We start from the raw sequence: 23,464 nt of genomic DNA, 5'->3' as shown, positions 1-23,464 counted from the left end.
AAAGCTCTCTTTTTCAGAGGAGCTACAGCATCCAAAGTTGTCTTCAATGAGGATGTAAAACTATTGACGAGATACTCTATCTCCCTTACAGAGTTTAGGTAGCTACTCTGCACTGTGTTGTTATATGGCATTAGAGAACATAAAGAAGGAATCATATCCTTAAACCTAGTTACAGCGCTTTCTGAAAGACTTCTAGTGTAATGAAACTTATTCCCTACTGCTGGGTAGTCCATCAGAGTAAATGTAAATGTTATTAAGAAATGATCAGACAGAAGGGAGTTTTCAGGGAATACTGTTAAGTGTTCTATTTCCATACCATAAGTCAGAACAAGATCTAAGATATGATTAAAGTGGTGGGTGGACTCATTTACTTTTTGAGCAAAGCCAATAGAGTCTAATAATAGATTAAATGCAGTGTTGAGGCTGTCATTCTCAGCATCTGTGTGGATGTTAAAATCGCCCACTATAATTATCTTATCTGAGCTAAGCACTAAGTCAGACAAAGGGTCTGAAAATTCACAGAGAAACTCACAGTAACGACCAGGTGGACGATAGATAATAACAAATAAAACTGTTTTTTGGGACTTCCAATTTGGATGGACAAGACTAAGAGACAAGCTTTCAAATGAATTAAAGCTCTGTCTGGGTTTTTGATTAATTAATAAGCTGGAATGGAAGATTGCTGCTAATCCTCCGCCCCGGCCCGTGCTACGAGCATTCTGACAGTTAGTGTGACTCGGGGGTGTTGACTCATTTAAACTAACATATTCATCCTGCTGTAACCAGGTTTCTGTTAGGCAGAATAAATCAATATGTTGATCAATTATTATAGCATTTACCAACAGGGACTTAGAAGAGAGAGACCTAATGTTTAATAGACCACATTTAACTGTTTTAGTCTGTGGTGCAGTTGAAGGTGCTATATTATTTTTTCTTTTTGAATTTTTATGCTTACATAGATTTTTGCTGGTTATTGGTAGTCTGGGAGCAGGCACCGTCTCTACGGGGATGGGGTAATGAGGGGATGGCAGGGGGAGAGAAGCTGCAGAGAGGTGTGTAAGACTACAACTCTGCTTCCTGGTCCCAACCCTGGATAGTCACGGTTTGGAGGATTTAAGAAAATTGGCCAGATTTCTAGAAATGAGAGCTGCTCCATCCAAAGTGGGATGGATGCCGTCTCTCCTAACAAGACCAGGTTTTCCCCAGAAGCTTTGCCAATTATCTATGACGCCCACCTCATTTTTTGGACACCACTCAGACAGCCAGCAATTCAAGGAGAACATGCGGCTAAACATGTCACTCCCGGTCCGATTGGGGAGGGGCCCAGAGAAAACTACAGAGTCCGACATTGTTTTTGCAAAGTTACACACCGATTTAATGTTAATTTTAGTGACCTCCGATTGGCGTAACCGGGTGTCATTACTGCCGACGTGAATTACAATCTTACCAAATTTACGCTTAGCCTTAGCCAGCAGTTTCAAATTTCCTTCAATGTCGCCTGCTCTGGCCCCCGGAAGACAATTGACTATGGTTGCTGGTGTCGCTAACTTCACATTTCTCAAAACAGAGTCGCCAATAACCAGAGTTTGATCCTCGGCGGGTGTGTCGTCGAGTGGGGAAAAACGGTTAGAGATGTGAACGGGTTGGCGGTGTACACGGGGCTTCTGTTTAGGGCTACGCTTCCTCCTCACAGTCACCCAGTCAGCCTGCTTTCCCGGCTGCTCGGGATCTGCCAGGGGGGAACTAACGGCGGCTAAGCTACCTTGGTCCGCACCGACTACAGGGGCCTGGCTAACTGTAGAATTTTCAACGGTGCGGAGCCGAGTCTCCAATTCGCCCAGCCTGGCCTCCAAAGCTACGAATAAGCTACACTTATTACAAGTACCGTTACTGCTAAAGGAGGCCGAGGAATAACTAAACATTTCACACTCAGAGCAGAAAAGTGCGGGAGAGACAGGAGAAGCCGCCATGCTAAATCGGCTAAGAGCTAGTAGCTACGCTAAGCTAGCGGATTCCTAAAAACACGCAAAGTGAATAATGTGTAAATAATTTAGAGGTGATTCAGCAGAAGGAGTGCTTTAGTTAAGGCACGTAAAGATTACACTGGGAAACAAATCGTAATCTAGATAACTAGATCAATCTAACTGCGCAGATTAAACAGCTAACAGATACAGAAAAACACCGCTGTGCTCCGGAACAGGAAGTGATACAATACCGCAGTGAGAGCCAACCACCAGTAGAGGCAAGCAAGAGTGTGATAGTCCACTTTCACCAAAAAGTGAAAAGAGATAATATAGCTAATACAAATAAGCATCAAAAATTAAAAACAATTAAATAATTTGAGGGAAATTGTGTGAATTTGCACTTGTTCTTCTGTTACTTGTGCAAAAATCAACTTTTGGCACAAACTGGTTACCTAGGTGACCACTTTTGCACCAAAAGCATGAGTTGTGCCAAATGCATAAGGTTTTTGTACATTAAATATATTTCTAAAGTTAGTAAGTTTTATATATTTATCTAAGGCACAACATTTAATCAAAGGATCTGACACGTTAATATTCAACCAATTTCGAACCTGAAATAAAATTCTCAGTTTACCAATATATATATATATATATATTTTAATCATTTTTGAAGATGAGAGTGACTAGACTTGAGCAAGCTGACTTTCCTCATATTTTAAATTTTTTTCTAGTGTGAATTAAATGACTCAAAATGATTTCAAAGCCTTTACTTTGTGATGTCAGTCCAGCAGAAGCAGCATAAATACATCATTAACAGTTCAAATGCAATTACAGAATAAAGAATTTCTCACGAATTTGTAATTAATGCCTCCTGACATGGACAAGAATGAGCCCAAACACTTCCACACGTATGATTTTGTTTGCATTCCCACTATAGTCAGACTGTTTGAAAATCAGGAAAGTAAAAGTTGGATTTGTGGAGAATTTATGTCACAAACACACGATGGGCCCCTGAGGTCCCACAGAGTACTCACAGGCGTGTGTGACAGAAAAACTGTTGGAGGACTCCAGGTTGTCCACGTTGTAGTTGAGGTGGAAGGGTTTCTCTGTGGCGTTCTGGTTGGTGTTGTACAGCTGGACAGCGAACCTGAAGGCGCTGTGCTCCTGCACCGTGGCGCGCGTGAACAGCCCACCTGCGCGAGAACCACGTAATGATTCATTAAGACAAATGATCGGACAGCACACATTTGCCAGTTTATTGAAGGTGAAAAGTCACACGCTGTACTGAAACTCGCGGATGGATACAATTTGGATATTTTTACGCAATTTGGATATTTTTACGCAATTTGGATATTTTTACGCACCATCCTAGAAAGCCACAATCTTATCTCTGAAGGAGAAGTCGGCATAAGTAAATAAATCTAGTCCGTGCATCTGCACTGAACTTACCGATGTTGATTTGGTTTGGAAAACCTGCGAGTGTTTCCTCCCAAAAACACACCAAAACAAAGACTGTCGCTGCCGCGCGCCGCCACATTTTTCTTTTTTTTTTTTTTCTTTTACTACTTTTTTTTTTCTCGGAGAACTGAAATCAACTCCTGGCGTGGATGTGACAGAGGCAAATCATGCAGGCGGGCTTCCAGAGATCAACGACACGCGTGGGGTGCTTCACCGCAGGAGAGCGCGCGCGCGCCAGCGCAACTGCTGCAGCGTCAGAACGGCGTTTGATCGCAAAGATGGTGGAGAAAAGATGATCTCCTCACTGTGGGCGAGGAAGGAGACAAACAGCCCGCTGGAAGGACGGACAGCGAGAAGAGAGAGAGAGAGAGAGAGAGAGAGAGAGAGAGAGAGAGAGAGAGAGAGAGCGGAGGGAAGGAGGGAGGGTGGGGGAGAGAGGGAGAGAGAGAGACAGAGGGAGAGAGACCGGAGGGAGGGAGGGAGGGTGGGGGAGAGTGAGAGAGAGAGACAGAGGGAGAGAGAGAGAGAGCGGAGGGAAGGAGGGAGGGTGGGGGAGAGTGAGAGAGAGAGAGAGAGGGAGAGAGAGCGGTGGGAGGGAGGGAGGGTGGGGGAGAGAGAGAGAGACAGAGAGTGAGAGAGAGAGGGAGAGAGAGAGAGAGGGGAGAGAGAGAGAGAGTGGAGGGAAGGAGGGTGGGGGAGAGAGAGAGAGAGAGCAGAGGGAGGGTGGGGGGGGAGAGAGGAGAGGGAGGAGAGACCGGGGGAGGGAGGGAGGGAGAGGGTGGGGGGAGAGTGAGAGAGAGAGGACGTGAGGGAGGGAGGGAAGGGCTGGGGAGAGTGAGAGAGCGAAGACAGAGGGAGAGCGTGAGGGAAGGAGGAGGGTGGGGGAGAGTGAGAGAGAGAGAGAGGGAGAGAGAGCGGAGGGAGGGAGGGTGGGGGGGAGAGAGAGAGAGGGAGAGAGACCGGAGGGAGGGAGGGAGGGTGGGGGAGAGAGAGAGAGCGGAGAGAGGGAGGGTGGGGGAGAGAGGGAGAGAGAGAGCGGAGAGAGGGAGGGTGGGGGAGAGAGAGAGAGAGCGGAGGGAGGGAGGGAGGGAGGGTGGGGGAGAGTGAGAGAGAGAGAGACAGAGGGAGAGAGAGAGAGCGGAGGGAAAGAGGGAGGGAGAGGGAGAGAGAGAGAGAGAGGGGAGAGAGAGAGAGCGGAGGGAGGGAGGGAGGGAGGGTGGGGAGAGTGAGGAGAGAGAGAGAGAGAGAGGGAGGGAGGGTGGGGGAGAGAGGGAGAGAGAGAGAGCGGAGGGAGGGAGGGTGGGGGAGAGAGAGAGAGAGGGGGAGAGAGAGAGATAGAGCGGAGGGAGGGAGGGAGGGTGGGGGAGAGAGAGAGAGCGGAGGGAGGGTGGGGGAGAGTGAGAGAGAGTGGAGGGAGGGAGGGTGGGGGAGAGAGAGAGAGAGAGCGGAGGGAGGGAGGGTGGGGGAGAGTGAGAGAGAGAGAGAGGGGGAGAGAGAGAGAGAGCGGAGGGAGGGGGGGAGGGGGGGGGGAGAGAGAGAGAGAGCGGAGGGAGGGAGGGAGGGTGGGGGAGAGAGAGAGCAGAGGAAGGGAGGGAGGGTGGGGGAGAGAGAGAGAGCGGAGGGAGGGACGGAGGGTGGGGGAGAGAGAGAGAGCGGAGGGAGGGACGGAGGGAGAGAGAGAGCGGGAGGGAGGGAGGGAGGGAGGGTGGGAGAGAGAGAGAGAGCGGAGGGAGGGAGGGAGGGTGGGGGAGGGAGAGAGAGAGAGAGAGGGAGAGAGAGACAGCAGAGGGAGAGAGAGAGAGAGCGGAGGGAGGGAGGGAGGGTGGGGGAGAGAGAGGGAGAGAGAGAGAGGGAGGGTGAGGAGAGAGAGAGGAGGGAGAGGGAGGGAGAGAGTGGAGGGAGAGAGAGCGGAGGGAGGGTGGGAGAGAGAGAGAGGAGGGAGAGAGAGAGAGAGGAGAGAGGGAGAGAGAGAGAGGGAGAGAGAGCGGAGGGAGGGTGGGAGAGAGAGAGAGGAGGGAGAGAGAGAGAGAGGGAGAGAGGGAGAGAGAGAGCGCAGAGGGAGGGAGAGAGAGGGGGAGAGAGAGCGGAGGGAGGGTGGGAGAGAGAGAGAGGAGGGAGAGAGAGAGAGAGGGAGAGAGGGAGAGAGAGAGAGCGCAGAGGGAGGGAGAGAGAGAGAGGGAGAGAGAGGGGGAGAGAGAGTGGAGGGAGAGAGAGCGGAGGGAGGGTGGGAGAGAGAGGAGGGAGAGAGAGAGAGAGAGGGAGAGAGAGCGCAGAGGGAGGGAGAGAGAGAGAGGGAGAGAGAGGGGGAGAGAGAGCGGAGGGAGGGAGAGAGAGAGAGCGCAGAGGGAGGGAGGGTGGGGGAGAGAGGGAGAGAGAGAGAGCGGAGGGAGAGAGAGAGAAAGAGAGAGAGTGCGGAGGGAGGGATGGTGGGGGAGAGAGGGAGAGCTCGGAGGGAGGGAGGGAGGGTGTGTGAGAGAGAGAGAGGGAGAGAGAGAGAGCGGAGGGAGGGAGGGAGAGCGGAGGGAGGGTGGGAGAGACAGCGAGAGAGAGTGGAGGGAGAGAGAGAGAGTGGAGGGAGGAAGGGTGGGGGAGAGAGAGAGAGGGAGAGAGAGAGGGGGGGGAGAGAGGGTGGGGGAGAGAGAGAGAGCAGAGGGGGAGAGAGAGAGAGGAGGGGGCATTATCAAAGTTGGTTTGACGGTGCCTCCCGTTTTCCTCCTCACGTCACTGCGGTGTCAGTGCGCACGCTGCAAACGCAAAGCAGCACATCATCAAACAGTTCATCCATCCATCCGCAGTCAGGTCCACAAGTAATTGGACAGCACTTTGCTCGTGTGGCACGCATGGTATTGCAACACGTGTGTGTGTGTGTGTGTATAAAATAACTATAAAACGGCTGAATGAATTTTCACTAAACTTGGAGGGAATATTATAATGTCCCCTGGTTGAACAGATTGGTCAAAGGTCAAGGTCAAGCAAAACATAACCCAAATGAAAGGCATCAGACAGCTGATGTATATTTTGTTTTGTCCACTATACATATCACGTCATATTGGACCTTAATCATGAATTCCTTCATACCCTGACACAGATATTTGATTAATATGGACTGCATGTCTGTAGTCCTGTGATGGACTGGCGGCTGGCTCCGCCTCACACTCACAGACTGCTGGGATAGACTCCAGCCCCACCGTGACCCTTAATTGGAATAAGCAATTATAGGAAATGAATGAATGCATTTCCACCTGAATGCATTTCCACACACCAGAGTGGTGCCATGTAAAGCACTCCAACTGTACACCAGGAGCAACTTTGGAATTAAGGACATTACCCAAAGGCCCTTAATGATTTTCCATTCTGACAGGGAAATGAACCAAAGAGGCTCTCTCTGGTCTCAAGCCCAACATTTCAACTTCTACATAGACTACCACATTCTCACTGCAATGCCAGCAGACATATTGTGGTAAAACAGTTTTTTTTTCTCATACCAACAAACAATTCCTGCAGTGAGCAAACCACATTCAAAGAGAGGAACTTGGAAAACATGCTAAGACAAGGTCAAAGAATGTTCTGATGATACACACAAGCCAGAATACTGAGATCACACTAAAACATGTGCCTATTGTGGAAACAAGGCTCATAGCATGAAGGTCAATAGCCCAGCAAAAGGAAAACAGTGCAACAAATAGAACCATTTTGCAAAACTGTGTTGTCCTAGACAAGGAAAAGGAGTCCATACAGTAGGTGGAAAGCAGTGAGGATTTGTTTATTGCTGCACTAACACAAGGAAACAAGAGATTTCTGATATCCACTAATCCGGATTCGGACCACCTCCAAAATTCAGCGGAGTCTTCTGTGCCCTAATCTATCTGTGGTGTAAATTTGGTGAGAATCTGTGAAGTAGTTTTGATGTAATCCTTCAAAGCGTATATACAGGGAAACTTGATCCAGAATCCAGATCTAGATCATCTTCAAAGTTTAATTGGTTCTTCCATGGCCTAATATGCATCTGTGGTGAACATTGTGCCAAAATCCATGCAGTAGTTTTGACGTAATCCTGCTAACAGACAGGCAGACAGACAAATAAATAAACGTCGAAGATTTTATTACGTCCTTGGTGGATGTAATTACACTCGTGATGCACAGCAGGCCTTTGCAAACTTGCAAGTTGGCCCATACCAAAATGCAGTCAGATTTAAGATGAACAATGGGGCCTCAGCTAATGTCATTCATACATGTGTTTTCAAAGGGCTGGGAATACAAAATGTGCTTCAGCCTTCAACTCGCCCTCTATGACTATGGTGGAGAGCAACTTGTGGTTTGAGGTAAGAACAACATGAAGTGCCAATACAAAGACATTCCTTTAATGCTGAAATTCTATGTAGTGGACACACATGCACCCCCAGTGCTAGGATTAAAAGCATGCCTAGACTTTGGACAATCAAGCTCATACTCTGTGTCCGCTGCACCATAGGTATCAGTCATGGAGGAGTTTGCAGCTGTTTTTAAAGGCATACAACTTTTTCCAGGTCAATGCACCATTCACATCGACCCTAGTGCAATACCTGTGGTTCATCCACCAAGGCGTGTCGTCATTGCTCTGCGTGATCACCTGCGAAAGGAGCTACAAACCATGGAGAAGCAAAAGATGATGATGAAAGTCACTGAATCAACTGAATGGGTCAACTCCATGGTTACCACAGAAAAACCAGGCACAGATAAGTTGAGGATATGTCTCAATCCTAAAGACTCGAACAAGGTAATCAAACGGCTGCATCACCCCTTACTGACCTTCAATGACATCACATCCAGGCTAGCTGGAGCATGCTACTTTAGCATCAGGGATGCAAAGTCAGGCTATTGGGCCATAAAGCTCACAGAGGAATTTTCAAAGTTGACAACATTTAGCACAGTGTTTGGACTATACAGATTCCTGCTGTTACCTTTTATACTGAACTCCGCCCAGGACGAGTTTTGGCAGAAAGTCAGTGAGATGTACGAAGATCTACAAGGTGTCATGGCAATAATGGATTATATCATCATATATGGCAGGAGTAAACAAGAACATGGCGAAAACCTCTGTGCAATGCTATAACGTTCCAGAGAGAGAGAGAGAAAGGAATCAAACTCAACATGGAGAAGAGTGTCATCTGTGCCACTGAGGTCAGCTCGTTTTGGTACCTCATCACCAAAAATGGAGTAAAACCTGACCCAGTCAAAATTATGGCTATCAGACAGATGGAACCCCCAAGGGCAAGAGTGAACTTGAAACAGTCTTAGGTATGGTCAACTATACTTGCTAAAGTTTGCCCCTGGTCTGCAAGCATCACTGTACCTTTGTGTCACCTTTTGAAGGAAACTGTTGATTTTATATGGGATGCACAACAGGAAGAAGGATTTAGGAATATAAAGGCGCTCATCACACGTGAACCAGGACCTGTCCTAGCATATGTCAACCCAAACAAAGAGCTTTACAAGTTGATGCCATTAAATATGGACTGGCTGCAGTCTTGCTACAAGAAGGCAAGCCCATCAGATATGCATCAAAAGCCCTCACTGACAGCGAAATCAATTATGTGCACACTGAAAAAGAACTTTATGCCATTTTGTTTGAATGTAAGCACTTCCACCATTATGTTTATGGCCATCACATCACAGTAGAAAGTGACCACAAACCCCTTGGGTCCATCATTCGCAAGTCCCTCACAGCAGCACTGCCAAGGCTGCAGCGTATGTTTCTTCAGCTCCAGAGATATGACTTCACAATTGTCCACAGACCAGGAGAGGACATCCCTGTTGCAGATACTCTGTCCAGGAAATCTCTGTCTGACCAGGACAGCAGCCTCAGAGAGGGCATGGACATGCAGGTACACATGGTGTGCAGTAGCTTACCAGTGACACAAAGTTGAAATAAATCAAAACAGCGACTAACCAGAACGCACATGTTAAGGAACTGAAAAGAACAATTAGCGAACAAGAGACTTGTGAACCTTCGGATTAGTAAACCTTCGGACAGACAGACTGTTCTACTGCATCTAGTCCAATCAAAAGGCAAAATTTTAATACTGAAGTAAGCACTTTACCCATCAGTAGAGTTGAAGGCGAAGCATTTTCATAGACATGAAGTGCCACAGAGCAACACCTCTGATTTGTGCATTTCTTGGTTCACTATACATTTTAAATGTGATCTTCAACTGCTTCAAATGAGCCTTGCTCAGGTGTAGAATGCTTCTAAACCAGGGGTGGGCAATTAATTTTTACAAGGGGCCACATAGGGAACCTGAATTATGTCCGAGGGCCACACCATTGATAACTCGGCTGTTTCCCATTACAAATTTTACAAAAAAATTACCTGTTTAATAGATTTTATAGGTAATTTTTATTATTGTAATAATATGTAGATATTTAAATATACCTAAATAAACCTCTCTAATGATTTGCAACACACAAGCTTGACATTTTTAATATATGTAATAATAATCACAGACCTCATGTGGGCCGGACAGAGACATGCAAAGGGCCGCATGTGGCCCTCGGGCCGCAGTTTGCCCAGGTCTGTTCTAAACTCTTCACCGTGTTCGACAAGCTCTCCCACACTGTTGTTGAGGCTTTTACAATCAGCGAGTGATTACAAGCTGCTGCCATTGGTGCTAGCTTGGCTAGCTCATGCTTATGATTCCAGTGAGCTGCTAATAGTAAGAGAAATACACATTAGCATTAGCTCTGTCATTTCTAGAAATATTTCTGTCAGGTTGACGCAGCCATCTTCTTTGTCAGCAATTTCTTATGTCTTAGTGTTGTGTCCATTTTCAGCTACAAAGTTAATTTAATTTTAATTTAATGTAATTACATTTATTGAATTTATAGGGCGCCAAATCACGAGCATAATTAAAAGATTAAAAGCATAATAAAAAATGTAAAAACAAAGTAAAAAGAATAAACAGTATAGTAAAACAATATGTTAATCATATAAAATAGAAAACAAATGCCTCTTCAATCCTGACTTAAAAGTCTCAACAGAGTCCGACTGCCTCACTAACGCAGGGAGATCATTCCACAGAACAAGGCACGATAAGAGAAGGCTCTATTTCCTGTACACTTTTTATTCACCCTAGGGACACAAAGTAAGCCTACGTCCTGTGAACGCAAAGCCCGGGCCAGTACATAGGGTTTAAGTAGATCAGCCAAATAGGATGGTGTCAGTCCGTGAACAATTTTATAGGCCAGTAGCAGGACCTTAAAATCTGATCTCACAGAGACAGGAAGCCAGTGAAGAGATGCCAAAATGGGAGTAATGTGGTCAAACTTTCTGCTTTGTGTCAAAAGACTGCCAGCAGCATTTTGAACCAGGTGGAGACCCCTAATGCTGGACTGCAGTAAACCAGAAAATAGAACATTGCAATAACAAATGCATGAATCAGGGTCTCAGCATCAGCCATAGACAGCATGGGACAAATCTTTGCTATAGTTCACAGATGGAAGAAAGCAGTCCTCATGATATCTGTAATGTGGAAGTCAAAAGACAACGTAGGATCAAAAACTACCCCAAGGTTCCTCACCTTGTCCATATGATGTATGACACACAAACCCAGGCCAAGTGCTAGCTGGTCAAATTGATGTTGATGTCTCGCTGGACCAAGCACTATCGTTTCAGTCTTATCAGAAATTAAAAGTAGGAAGTTACTAGACATCCAGCTTCTTACTGATGCAAGGCAGTCTTCTAAGGATTTTATGCGAATGAGATTACCAGCAGTTGTCAGCATGTACAATTGAGTATCATCAGCATAACAATGAAAGGCAATCCCAAAATGCTGCAATATGTGCCCAAGGGGTGCTATATAAAGGGAGAAAAGCAGGGGGCCTAAGACGGACCCCTGTGGAACCCCAAATTTCATGTCACTAAGGTTAGAGGTAGTGTTATTGTACAAAACACAATGAGAACAACTGGACAGGTATGACATTAGCCACGCAAGGGCACTTCCAGTGATTTTCCAGCCTATTGAGTAAAATATGATGATCCACGGTATTAACTGAAACACAGCACTAAGATCTAACAGCACCAGAACCGTGGCGGTGCCTGAATCCATTGTCATCAAAAGGTCATTCAATACTTTAGTGAGCGCTGTCTCTGTGGAGTGATATTTTCTAAAAGCAGACTGCAATGGCTCAAAAAGATTATTCTCAGTTAAACATTAAAGCAGTAGCACAGTCTTCTTTGGCTAACTGGCTGACTAACTGGCTGACTCGCATCATAATGTTACCACCAAGTTAAAGGAGAAGCTGATTAGTTACAGTATACCATCAGTACCATCACTTTTTCCAACAAAGCCACATATTTTTCGAGAATAAAGTAATTTTTATTATTTCACAATCTATATATCTCTCTCATCCCAACATGACCCCGTCAATAAAGTTTGCTTCTGCTTAATATTTTTTCTCCTTGTGCTCGCTCCTGAGTTTTTGTAAACTATATGAGCGCAGCAGCGCGAAGCTCACTCATGGTACAGGGCGTCCTAAACAGGAAGTGCCAATTTTCAAATCCACAGTAAAACAAGAAATGTTCAAATGTCAAACACTTCTTGGATTGACAGAAGAGATCCCATGGAATCTCGCGGGAACTCAGTGGCAAGTTCACACTCAAACAGGAAGTGCCAAATTTTCAGTCACAGTGAAACAGGAAATGTTTAAATGTCAAACACTTCCTGGCATGGGTGGAGCTAGAGTGGAGGCCGGGGTTTCACTGGACTCCACTGAAATCTGATTGAACACAGATGATTGACGTGTCACGGCACCACACGTCTGGTTGAAAGATCTGCATTTTGAAATCAGTGAGTCACACTGACTGCTAGTTTCCTCCTGTCCAGTAGTTTGTGCTGTGTACCACAAAAAGTTCTAATCCACCTTAGTAGAAGAAAAATGTTTGCTCCAGATTTGAAGTGAACATGTCGTTTGAAATATGGACTTCAAATCACACCAAACTTATATTGTGAGTAAACGACTGTATTTTATGCCAGAAATGAGGTCCAGGTTGTTAAAACCAGCATTTCTCCTTTAATTTGGGTTGCCTTATATACACGTTTAAACTAACAGACAACAGCTGGTTCTGTTGGCTTATTAGTGCAGCAGATAACTGAAACAATCCTTCAAATGGTGATACACGCATCAAATTCAGCACAAATACAGCTGGAGCAAAATTAATGCAGCAACTTTAACTTTTGACCCCTGTACAAACTGAAACTGACCTGGAATCTTTATGATCAGACAAATGATGTGGTGTAGTTTTCTATATGATTGGAGCATCTTTTAATTTAGACCAGGGGTGGGCAACTTGTTGCAGAAAGGGCCAAGAGGGTGCAGGTTTTCTTTGCAGCCATTGATTCCACCAGGTGATTTCACTGATTAATATCACTTTGAGCAGATGGAATCAGTTAATCAGTGAAATGATGCTGCTCCTCAGTGTTTCTTATTTGCCCTCAAAAGTATTGGAACACTTGATATTTCACACATTTTAATTTGTTTATTCCATTTCAAATCCATTTTTTTCTAAAATTATCTTCCTTAACTAAAACTGGAAGCAAATATCTACAACTTGATATAAAGTGAAGACCTGAAAGTTCAACTACAATTTGACAGAAAGTACATTTGAGATGAAAGCCCAGATTTGATGTTTTGTTGAAAGAAACTTTTGTATTTCTTCATAATTGATGTAAATAAAGTGTTGTGTGGGCCGCTGAAGAGGAGGTACTGCTGGCCCACCACCACAAGATGGCGCCCTGCTTGAAGTGCGGGCTTCAAGCACGAGAGGGCGTTGGAGCGACCAGGAGTGACAGCTGTCACTCATCATCCGTACCAGCTGTCACTCATCCACTACTCATCACCACCACCATAAAGGCCGGACTGCAACTCCACCTCCCCGCCGAGAAATCAACTACCAATCAGGTAATTTTCTCTGCTGACTTAAACTTTGAGTATTAGTCTGATCTCTTTTTGCAGCCGTTTTCCTGTGGTGTGCCTTATCTGCGGAGTTGGCGTTTGGTGTGGACTGTGACGGCTTCGCCTCACACCCCACTCAGATAAGTGGTTAACTCAGGAGCTGCACGAGTGTGTGATTGGAGGTGGAGGTTCTCCCTCCTTTACTGAATACAGACTGTGGGATTACTGAGTACACTCATCTGGACTGTCTCTGTTCTCTGCCAGCAGTACCGGGTCTGACTGCTGAAGACAGCGGCCACCTGGGGCGCAGGGCTTGGCGGCTCCGGTGTTCTTCAGCTCCGTTGGCGGTGGAAGCTGTGTGAATCCGGCTTTTCTCTCGCCAGGTGTCTTCTATCGTCGAGCCTGCCCACATGTCACCTGGTGTATGATAATTATTACATAATTACATAATTATTGTATGGCCTTGCCTTACAATATAAAGCGCCTTGGGGCAACTGTTTGTTGTGATTTGGCGCTATATATAAAAAAAATTGATTGATTGATTGATATGATTGACAGTCACTGTATTGTTATTGTCTGTACATCGTTGTGTGATTCACAACATTAAATTGTTACTTTTTGGCTTATCCATTGTCCGTTCATTAACGCCCCCTGTTGTGGGTCCGTGTCACGACACTTTCACAACATAAAGTCCAAGACATATTCAGTGACTTGGAAATGTTCATGTTTCCATCCCCTGACTTGTCTAAAGAACACTGGCAATAAAACATTTTTTTTATCAAGTTTTAGAGATTTGCTTTCAGTTCGAGTTTGAGGAAGATCATTTTAGAAATTTTTATTCTTTATTTTTTTTGTATTTCTTGTATTTAAAATGGCATAAACAAATTAAAATGTGTGAAATTCCAAGTGTTGCAATACTTTTGGAGGGCACAGTATCCTAACTTTATGATGAGTGCAAAATGAGTGTGGTATTATTACTGGTTTGTTTAAGAATGTTAATTTTCACTGTTGCTGCACTTTGTGTCAAATCATAGTCATATCTTACATCATAATGATATGAAGATTCAGTAAGGTGTATCTTCAATTATACATTCCAAATCTAAAGCGGAACTCTACTGGTGTTTACTAAGGTACACCTAAATATCTTTAAGAAAAAGAGATAGAGAGAGAGTGAGAGTGAGAGTGGGCCCACTTAGGTACCTGGTCTTGAGAACCAATGGTAGGTTGAAAGGCTTTTTATGCCATGGGAACTCTCCTTACCCACCTAAGCGGCTCAAGAATATGGACAGCATGTATATACAGTGAGGAAAATAAGTATTTGAACATGCTGTGATTTTGCAAGTTCTCCCACTTATAAATCATGGAGGGGTCTGAAATTTTCATCTTAGGTGCATGTCCACTGTGAGAGACACAATCTAAAAAAAATCTGGAAATCACAATGTATGATTTTTTAAATAATTTATTTGTATGTTACTGCTGCAAATAAGTATTTGAACACCTACCAACCAGCAAGAATTCTGGCTCACACAGACCTGTTAATTTTTCTTTAAGAACCCCTCTTATTCTGCACTCTTTACCTGTATTAATTGCACCTGTTTGAACTTGTTACCTGTATAAAAGACACCTGTTCACACAATCAACCACACTCCAACCTGTCCACCATAGCCAAGACCAAAGAGCTGTCTAAGGACTCCAGGGACAAAACTGTAGACCTGCACAAGGCTGGGATGGACTACAGGACAACAGGCAAGCAGCTTGGTAGAAGACAACAACTGTTAGGATTATTTATTAGAAAATGGAAGAAACACAAGATGACTGTCAATCTCCCTCGGTCTGGGATTCCATGCAAGATCTCACTTTGTGGGGTAAGGATGATTCTGAGAAAGCTCAGAACTACACAGGAGGACCTGGTCAATGACCTGAAGAGAGCTGGGACCACAGTCACAAAGATTACATTAGTAACACATGATGCTGTCATGGTTTAAAATCCTGCAGGGCAGCAAGGTCCCCCTGCTCAAGCCAGCACATGTCCAGGCCCATTTGAAGTTCACCAGTGACCATCTGGATGATCCAGAGGAGGCATGGGAGAAGGTCATGTGGTCAGATGAGACCAAAATAGAGCTTTCTGGAATCAACTCCACTTACCATGTTTAGAGGATGAGAACAACCCCAAGAAAACCATCCCAAGCGTGAAGCATGGGGGTGGAAACATCATACTCTGGGGGTGCTCTTCTGCAAAGGGGACAGGATGACTGCACTGTATTGAAGGGAGGATGGATGGGGTCATGTATTGTGAGATTTTGGCAAACAACCTCCTTCCCTCAGTAAGAGCATTGAAGATGGTCATGGCTGGGTCTTCCAGCATGACAATGACCCCCCAAACACACAGCCAGGGAAACTAAGGAGGGGCTCCGTAAGAAGCATTTCAAGGTCCTGCAGTGGCCTGGCCAGTCTCCAGACCTGAACTCAATAGAAAATCTTTGGCGGGAGCTGAAACTCCAAACCTGAAAGATTTGGAGATCTATGTGGAGGAGTGGACCAAAATCCCTGCTGCAGTGTGTGCAAACTTGGTCAAGAACTACAGGAAACTTTTGACCTCTGTAACTGCAAACAAAGGCTACTGTACCAAATATTAACATTGATTTTCACAGGTGTTCAAATACTTATTTGCAGCAGTAACATACAAATAAATTATTTAAAAAATCATACATGGTGATTTCCGGAATTTTTTTTTAGATTATGTCTCTCACAGTGGACATGCACCTAAGATGAAAATTTCAGACCCCTCCATGATTTATAAGTGGGAGAACTTGCAAAATCGCAGCGTGTTCAAATACTTATTTTCCTCACTGTAAGTGACATTTACATGACAATTTATATGACAATATTGAGATACGACAATTTGGCCATATTGTACAGCCCTACTGTGAACTAGCTGAAAACTTTGAATATTAATTTACATCTACATTAAAAAATGCTTAAAGTGGCAGGGGCTTAAGAGAGCTGTCATTGGGGGAGAGGGGGGTCAGCTGAAAAACAAAAAAGAAAAAAGCTTAAAAAGGTGGGGAGTATGGGGGGCAGAGCCCCCCAGAAGCTAAAAGGTTTTAGTCATGCTCCCAAGAACCATTTTACTGAAAAAAGTTTGAAGGACCTAAAGGACATGGTTAGATGGTGAAGAGCTTTTCCAAGTATGTGAGAGGCAAATAAAGAAAAATGCTTAAAAAGGCGGGTGGTCTGGAGCTCCCCCCAGAAGCAGAAAGGTTTTTGCCATGCTAACGCTCCCCTGAAGCATTTACTCAAAATAAAGTCTGAAGAACCTAAATGACATGGTGAGATGCTGACGAGCTTCGCTCGTTCATGTCCGCAACATATGCATATTATAATACAGAGCACAGTCTCGAGCTGCCTGTCTTTTACAGTTTGGCATAGGTGAAAGTGGCAAAAGTGACTTGATATGGTTTGTGAGGAGGGAAAAATAAAGCACCTGTATCAATGGAGATTGTTGCCACTGTATCATCGTATTATCAGTGGTGTGAAATCACCTCCATCAATGCAGTGTGTCCCCAAAAATTAACGTCACCATCCAAGCACATTCTTACAGAAGCAAATCTCCAGGATTTTATATTTGTTCAAGTACTGCTTCTGACAAATCAATAGTCCCACCTGTCTGGAGCTTGTGCTAAATTTAGCACCCAGAGGCGTTAATAAATCACACCAAATAGTTACCTTGTAGTTTTTACACAGGTTTGACCCATTTCACTTTACTTTTTTAAAGTGTGTTTTTATTACAGCAGACAACTGAAGAACAGTTTGCGCTCCACTTTGGAGAAATGGTTTTCAGAGAAATAACACAGAATATTAACGGGCCTTCAGGGACACTGACTGCACGCTTATGTTTGTTTGATCCAAAGAACTTTTATATCGCCACAGTTTTACATATGATTAACATGATTATATTTTGATTTCACAGCATAATAGAACTTTTTGGGTGGCATTTGGGGGATATAAACACTTAATATAATGTTAATTCCCGTAACCAACTAACCCAATACAACTAATACAGCTGAAAACAAATCACACATAGTGTAATACAGCATATATCATCTGTCTATCCATGTGTGCTTTAGTGGCTGTGATTGCGTATGCAGGAATGGTTGGCTGGAGTGGAACTGGATGAGTTTAATTTTGGTGTCAAATTATTTGCAAAAATTTAAAACATTCAATGGTTGGATGGCTGGATGGATCTGTGCTCTTGTTTAAAACATTCCAGGAATTCAAGTGTTACATACCATCACAAAAACAAAATTACTGAATTTACCCACTACTGGTCTCTCAGGAACAACTGTGACTACACACCTTCTCTGAGTGTGATTGGAGAAATGGTGCATAGTGCATGATTTGCATTTTGTGTCCCCAGTTAGGATGAGGTAAATGTGTATTTGATCCACTGTCAATTTTGCAACTTTTCCCACCTACAAAGAATGGTGGGGTCTGTAATTTTTATCATAGGTACACTTCAACTGTGAGACAGAATCTAAAATCGCACTGTATGATTTTTAAATAATTAATTTGCATTTTATTGCATGAAATACATATTTGATACAATAGAAATACAGACCTTAATATTTGGTACAGAAACATTTGTTTGCAGTTGCAGAGGTCAGATGTTTCCTGTAGTTCTTGACCAAGTTTGCACACTGCAGCAGCAGAGATTTTGGTCCACTACTCCTCGATACAGATCTTATCCAGATCGTTTAGGTTTTCTGAGTTTCAGCTCCCTCCAAAGATTTTCTATTGAGTTCAGGTCTGGAGGCTGACTAGGCCACTCCAGGACCTTGAAATGCTTCTTACAGAGCCCCTCCTTAGTTGCCCGGGCAGTGTGTTTCAGGTCATTATCATGCTGGAAGACTAATGTTACTAATGTATTTGAAATGGCATAAACAAATTAAAATATGTGAAATACTGTGTTTCAATATTTTTGCAGGGCACTGTAATAGAAATGTCAATAAAAAAATTAATAACGTAAATGTTACAAATTACATGTTTGCAAGGTAGGGGTGGTGGGCAAGTGGTTTGTGCTCTTGTTGTCAGTGTGGAAGATTCCTGGTTCAAACCCCCTCCCTGCTTGTTTTCCATGAAAAAGTGTTGTGTCAGGAAGAACATTCAGTGTAAAACTTGTATTAAATCAACATGCAAATCTGCTGTGGTGACCTTGAGTGAAAAACAAGGGAGAAACTGAAGGGACTTACATGAATGCAAAGGATGTTTTTATTTATTTATTTCTCGCTCACTATGGCCCCTTTCTTCTTTTTTTTTTACCTTTTCATCATAAGCAAATTATTCAAAATCTAACCAATATGAATAGCATCCTCTCATGTAAAATGATTCATTTTTCCCTTACAGATAGCCTGCCTAAAATGCTTGCATCTAAGCTATATTGTCTTTATGTAACCTTGCTTTGCAGCTGCACTGATAAAACTCACCGTCTCTCCTCCAAGGCCGAAACTTTGATAACATTCATTTTTAGCAAGAGTTTTCATGGGAAAGCTGAACAGTTTCACTTACTGGAAAAATGCTGAATAGCTTCACTTACTGGCAAATGTGTACACTGAATAGCTTCAGTTACTGGCAAATGTATACATGACTGTTTGCAACAGCCCCACCTTTCTCTGAATGTACAAAAGATCACCTTCATAACTGCTGTGTGCACACACTTATTCAAAATCCTGCTGTTCTGATTTTGACGTTGGTTCCGTCTTTGAGGCCTTGAATTAAAAGCCTGTAATTTTGACAACCTGTCAATTTCTTGACAATATTTCCACAAACAGCCTCAGACAGTCAAAAGTCCTTTCTTGTCCCAACAATCCCTATATATATAACTCCAAAGAGTAAAACTTCTATACAACTCAATATATCAAACACATTTCCATATACAGCTGCATACTCAGTACAATATATCAAACACATTTCCATATACAGCCGCATACACCTTTTCTCTTTCATACCTCTTAAGTAAAAATACAGGTTAATACTTGTACTCTGTTTTTGCTCCAGCTTTAAGATGTTCAAAATCTTGGACTTTTAGTCTAATCAGAATTTTTTCCTAAAATGTTTTGTCCTTTGATCACACTGACATTACATCCCACCGTATTTCTGTAACCACTGAGACAACAGAGCGGAGCCTTTTAGCCTTACATTATTCAGAGATCTGGAGGTTTTTATTCATTCTAACTAAACAGCTTTCCTGAAAATGAACTAAAATGACAGTTTTGACCTTTGATCCTGACTAAATGTTCTATTCACTGTATCTCAGTAAGTACTGAGGCTACATAGGAGACTCAATTACATCGTGGACTTTGAGTTTCTGTTTGATTCAACTTAATATTTTTCCTGAAAATGACCCGGAATGTCTGATTTGACCTTTGACCCTAATGAAATGGCGCTTTTACTGTATTTCAGTAAGCACAGATCCAAGGGAGCAGATGTACAACCCCAGTTCCAATGAAGTTGGGACATTGTGTGAAATGTAAATAAAAACAGAATACAATGATTTGCAAATCCTCTTCAACTGATATTCAATTGAATACACCACAAAGACAAGATATTTAATGTTCAAACTGATAGCTTTTTTTTTGTGCAAATATTTGCTCATTTTGAAATGAATGCCTGCAACACATTTTAAAAATGTTGGGACAAAAGAATGGGAAAGTTGATGAATGCTCAAAGAACATGTGTTTGGAACATTCCACAGGTGAATAGGTTAATTGGAAACAGATGAGTGTAATGACTGGGTATAAATGGAGCATCCCCAAAAGGCTCAGCCGTTCACAAGCAAAGATGGGGCGAGGATCACCACTTTGTGAACAACTGTGTGAAAAAATAGTCCAACAGTTTAAGAACAATGTTTCTCAATGTTCAATTGCAAGGAATTTAGGGATTCCATCATCTACAGTCCATAATATAATCAGAAGATTCAGAGAATCTGGAGAACTTTCTACACATAAGCGGCAAGGCTAAAAACCAACACTGAATGCCGTGACCTTCAATCCCTCAGGTGGGACGGCATTAAAAACCGGCATGCTTTTGCAAAGGATCTCTCCGCGTGGGCTCAGGAACACTTCAGAAAATCATTGTCAGTTAACACAGTTCAACGCTACATCTACAAGTGCAAGTTAAAACTCTACCATGCAAAGCGAAAGCCATACAACCATAACATCCAGGAACACCGCCGCCTTCTCTGGGCCTGAGCTCATTTGAAATGGACAGACACAAAGTGGAAAAGTGTGCTGTGGTCTGATGAGTACACATTTCAAATTGTTTTTGGAAATCATGGACGTCGAGGAAAAAGACCATCCAGATTGTTACCAGCGCAAAGTTCAAAAGCCAGCATCTGTGATGTTATGGGGGTGTATTAGTGTATTACACATCTGTGATGGCACCATCAATGCTGAAAAGGTACATTCAGGTTTTGGAGAAACGCATGCTGCCATCCAAGTAATGTCTTTTCAGGGACGTCCCTGCTTATTTCAGCAAGACAATGCCAAGCCACATTCTGCACATGTTACAACAGTGTGGCTTCGTAGTAAGAGTGCGGGTACTAGACTGGCCTGCCTGCAGTCCAGACCTGTCGCCCAATGAAAATGTGTGGCGCATTATGAAGCGCAAAATATGACAACGGAGACCCCGTACTGTTGAACAGCTGAAGTCGTACATCAAGCATGAATGGGAAAGAATTCCACCTACAAAGCTTCAACAATTAGTGTCCTCAGTTCCCAAATGCTTATTGAGTGCTGTTAGAAGGAAAGGTGATGTAACACAGTGGTAAACATACCACTGTCCCAGCTTTTTTGAAACGTGTTGCAGGCATCCATTTCAAAATGAGCAAATATTTGCACAAAAAGAATAAAGTCTATCAGTTTGAACATTAAATATCTTGTCTTTGTGGTGTATTCCATTGAATATAGGTTGACGAGGATTTGCAAATCATTGTATTCTGTTTTTATTTACATTTTACACAATGCTCCAACTTCAATGTAATTGGGGTTGTAATTTTTCAGGGAAACCGAGGTCCTGTTTGATCAAATTGAATATTTTTCTTGAAAATTACCTGAAATATATAATTTGACCTGTGACCCTGATGACATAACCCCTTTGCTGTATCTCAGTAAGCATCAAGGCTAGAGAGCAGACCTAATTCAATTTCAATTTATTTTCATTTATATAGCGCCAAATCACAACAGAGTTGCCTCAAGGCACTTCACACAAGTAAGGTCTAACCTTACCAACCCCCAGAGCAACAGTGGTAAAGAAAAACTCCCTCTGAGGAAGAAACCTCAAGCAGACCAGACTCCAAAGGGTGACCCTCTGCTTGGGCCTATTCAGAAACTTTCTATTTGATCCAACTGAATATTTTTCCTGAATATGATATGAAATACCTGCTTTGACCTATGACCCTGACCAAGGATGCATCACTGCACTGGAATAAAACGTCAACAAAATTGTTCCATTAAGTTAACTGAATGCTGTTAATGTGCCACTGTGCTCTTGCTAAGGTTATATAAGAGTGAAGTCATGTGTGTGAAGTGAAGTCATAATGTGCATCCATCTGCCATATTTTAAGGTCCAGTGAAACTGGATGGTGTGCTAAACTTCAAGATCCCTGAATTGGACCAAATAAAACAGCAATTGAAGACCTGTAGACTCACAACATGCTCAAGGACTCTTCAGAGAGGACCTGGACTTATGATGTTTAGTTTATCACTTATAAGTCGCTTATGCCACATCCATCACAGCATATGTCATGTCCGTCACACGAGTTATTCAAGCCTAAACAGAAAATCAAACCCTATGACATGTAATATTTAAACAGTAAATTGAACATTTTAATCATAAAGAGAACTATCAATGACAACTGGCAATGTCCTCCAGGCTGGGCAGAGAGCAGCTAGAGGATCACTGGCTGCTCTCTGCCCAGCCTGGAGGACATTGCCAGTTCTCGCTACCTCAGCAGAGCTGCTAGCATCATCAAAGACACATCCCACCCCAGCAACCACCTGTTTGACCTACTACCCTCGGGCCAACGGTATAGGTCAATCAAAACTAGGACAAACAGACTCAGGGACAGCTTTCTCCCCAGAGCAATCACTCTGGGGAGCAATAACAAACCACATTAATCTGCACTTTTCAAAGTTCTTGTGCAATATCTGTACCCATGTGCAATATTTTCCCATGCAGTATCATTCCACATTTGTACATAATTCTCGTTTTACATTTTACTTTTGTACACATTTTATTTTAGTTGTACATATCATTAAATAATTTATTTTGTTAAATTTATTATCTTTTATTTGGCTAATACAGTAATTACTCGTACCTCGGAAAAGCACCTTTTGGAGTTGCACTCAAATCTAGTTGCAATGTAAATTACAATGACAAAGGCGATTCTGATTCTAAATAACTGCAAAAGCACAAAGTCAAGTTGTTCATTATGTTGTGGGGACAAATATTGGAAATCTTAATGGAATGTGCTGGTTGTACCTTAGTAGTATTGCCCTTTTCCCATTTTTTCAAAGCACTACACTTAACTCTGAAAATGATGAGGAAACATGTTCTTTGGTGATTTTCATTATGCTTTTGGGGACTGTTAGTAGTGTGACAGATGTGACATAAATTTCTAAGTTGCCAACTTTGACTGCAGTGTTTAAGAAAGACTCTTAGTATATTTACTTTTTAAATGGTAAATGAACTGCATTTATATAGCGCTTTTCCATCTGCATCAGATGCTCAAAGCACTTTACAAATAATGCCTCAAATTCACCCCGATGTCAGGGTGCTGCCATACAAGGTACTCACTACACACCGGAAGCAAGTAGGGGATTAAGGACCTTGCCCAAGGGCCCTTAGTGATTTTCCAGTCAGGCTGGGATTTGAACCGAGGATCCTCTGGTCTCAAGCCCAATGCTTTAACCACAAGACTGAATCGCCAACCTGACATACTAGTTTAGCTACATGGTCTGACCAGCCCAGTCTCACGTTTTTTTTTGTCCTCCCATCACAAAATGATTCAAATTTTCGTGACAGGTTTTTTTTTAACTCACTATTACTAACCCTAC

General features: G+C 43.2%; 1 protein-coding gene and 1 long non-coding RNA gene across 2 annotated transcripts in view; one reads left to right on the top strand and one right to left on the bottom strand.

Moving 5' to 3' along the window:
* Positions 1-3,826, bottom strand: part of gria3a (glutamate receptor, ionotropic, AMPA 3a) — a 367,539-nt gene extending 363,713 nt beyond the window's left edge. Inside the window, exons 1-2 of the mRNA XM_034178685.1 lie at positions 3,414-3,826; positions 2,999-3,157 (exon numbers count right to left, since the gene is read on the bottom strand). Coding sequence (XP_034034576.1) covers positions 2,999-3,157; positions 3,414-3,501 — 247 coding nt within the window. The 5' untranslated portion in view covers positions 3,502-3,826. The remainder of the gene's footprint in view (positions 1-2,998; positions 3,158-3,413) is intronic.
* An 8,582-nt stretch (positions 3,827-12,408) lies between these two features.
* LOC117516596 lies at positions 12,409-22,186 on the top strand. Its single transcript, XR_004562478.1, has 3 exons — positions 12,409-12,419; positions 18,017-18,018; positions 21,941-22,186. It is a non-coding gene; the product is annotated as an uncharacterized LOC117516596 (long non-coding RNA).
* The last annotated feature ends 1,278 nt before the right edge of the window (positions 22,187-23,464 follow it).

The sequence above is a fragment of the Thalassophryne amazonica genome, chromosome 9 (genome assembly GCF_902500255.1).
Source record: "Thalassophryne amazonica chromosome 9, fThaAma1.1, whole genome shotgun sequence".
Lineage (NCBI taxonomy): Eukaryota > Metazoa > Chordata > Actinopteri > Batrachoidiformes > Batrachoididae > Thalassophryne > Thalassophryne amazonica.
The sequence above is the reverse complement of the archived record's forward strand: the minus strand, read 5'-3'. Positions and strand labels throughout refer to the sequence as shown.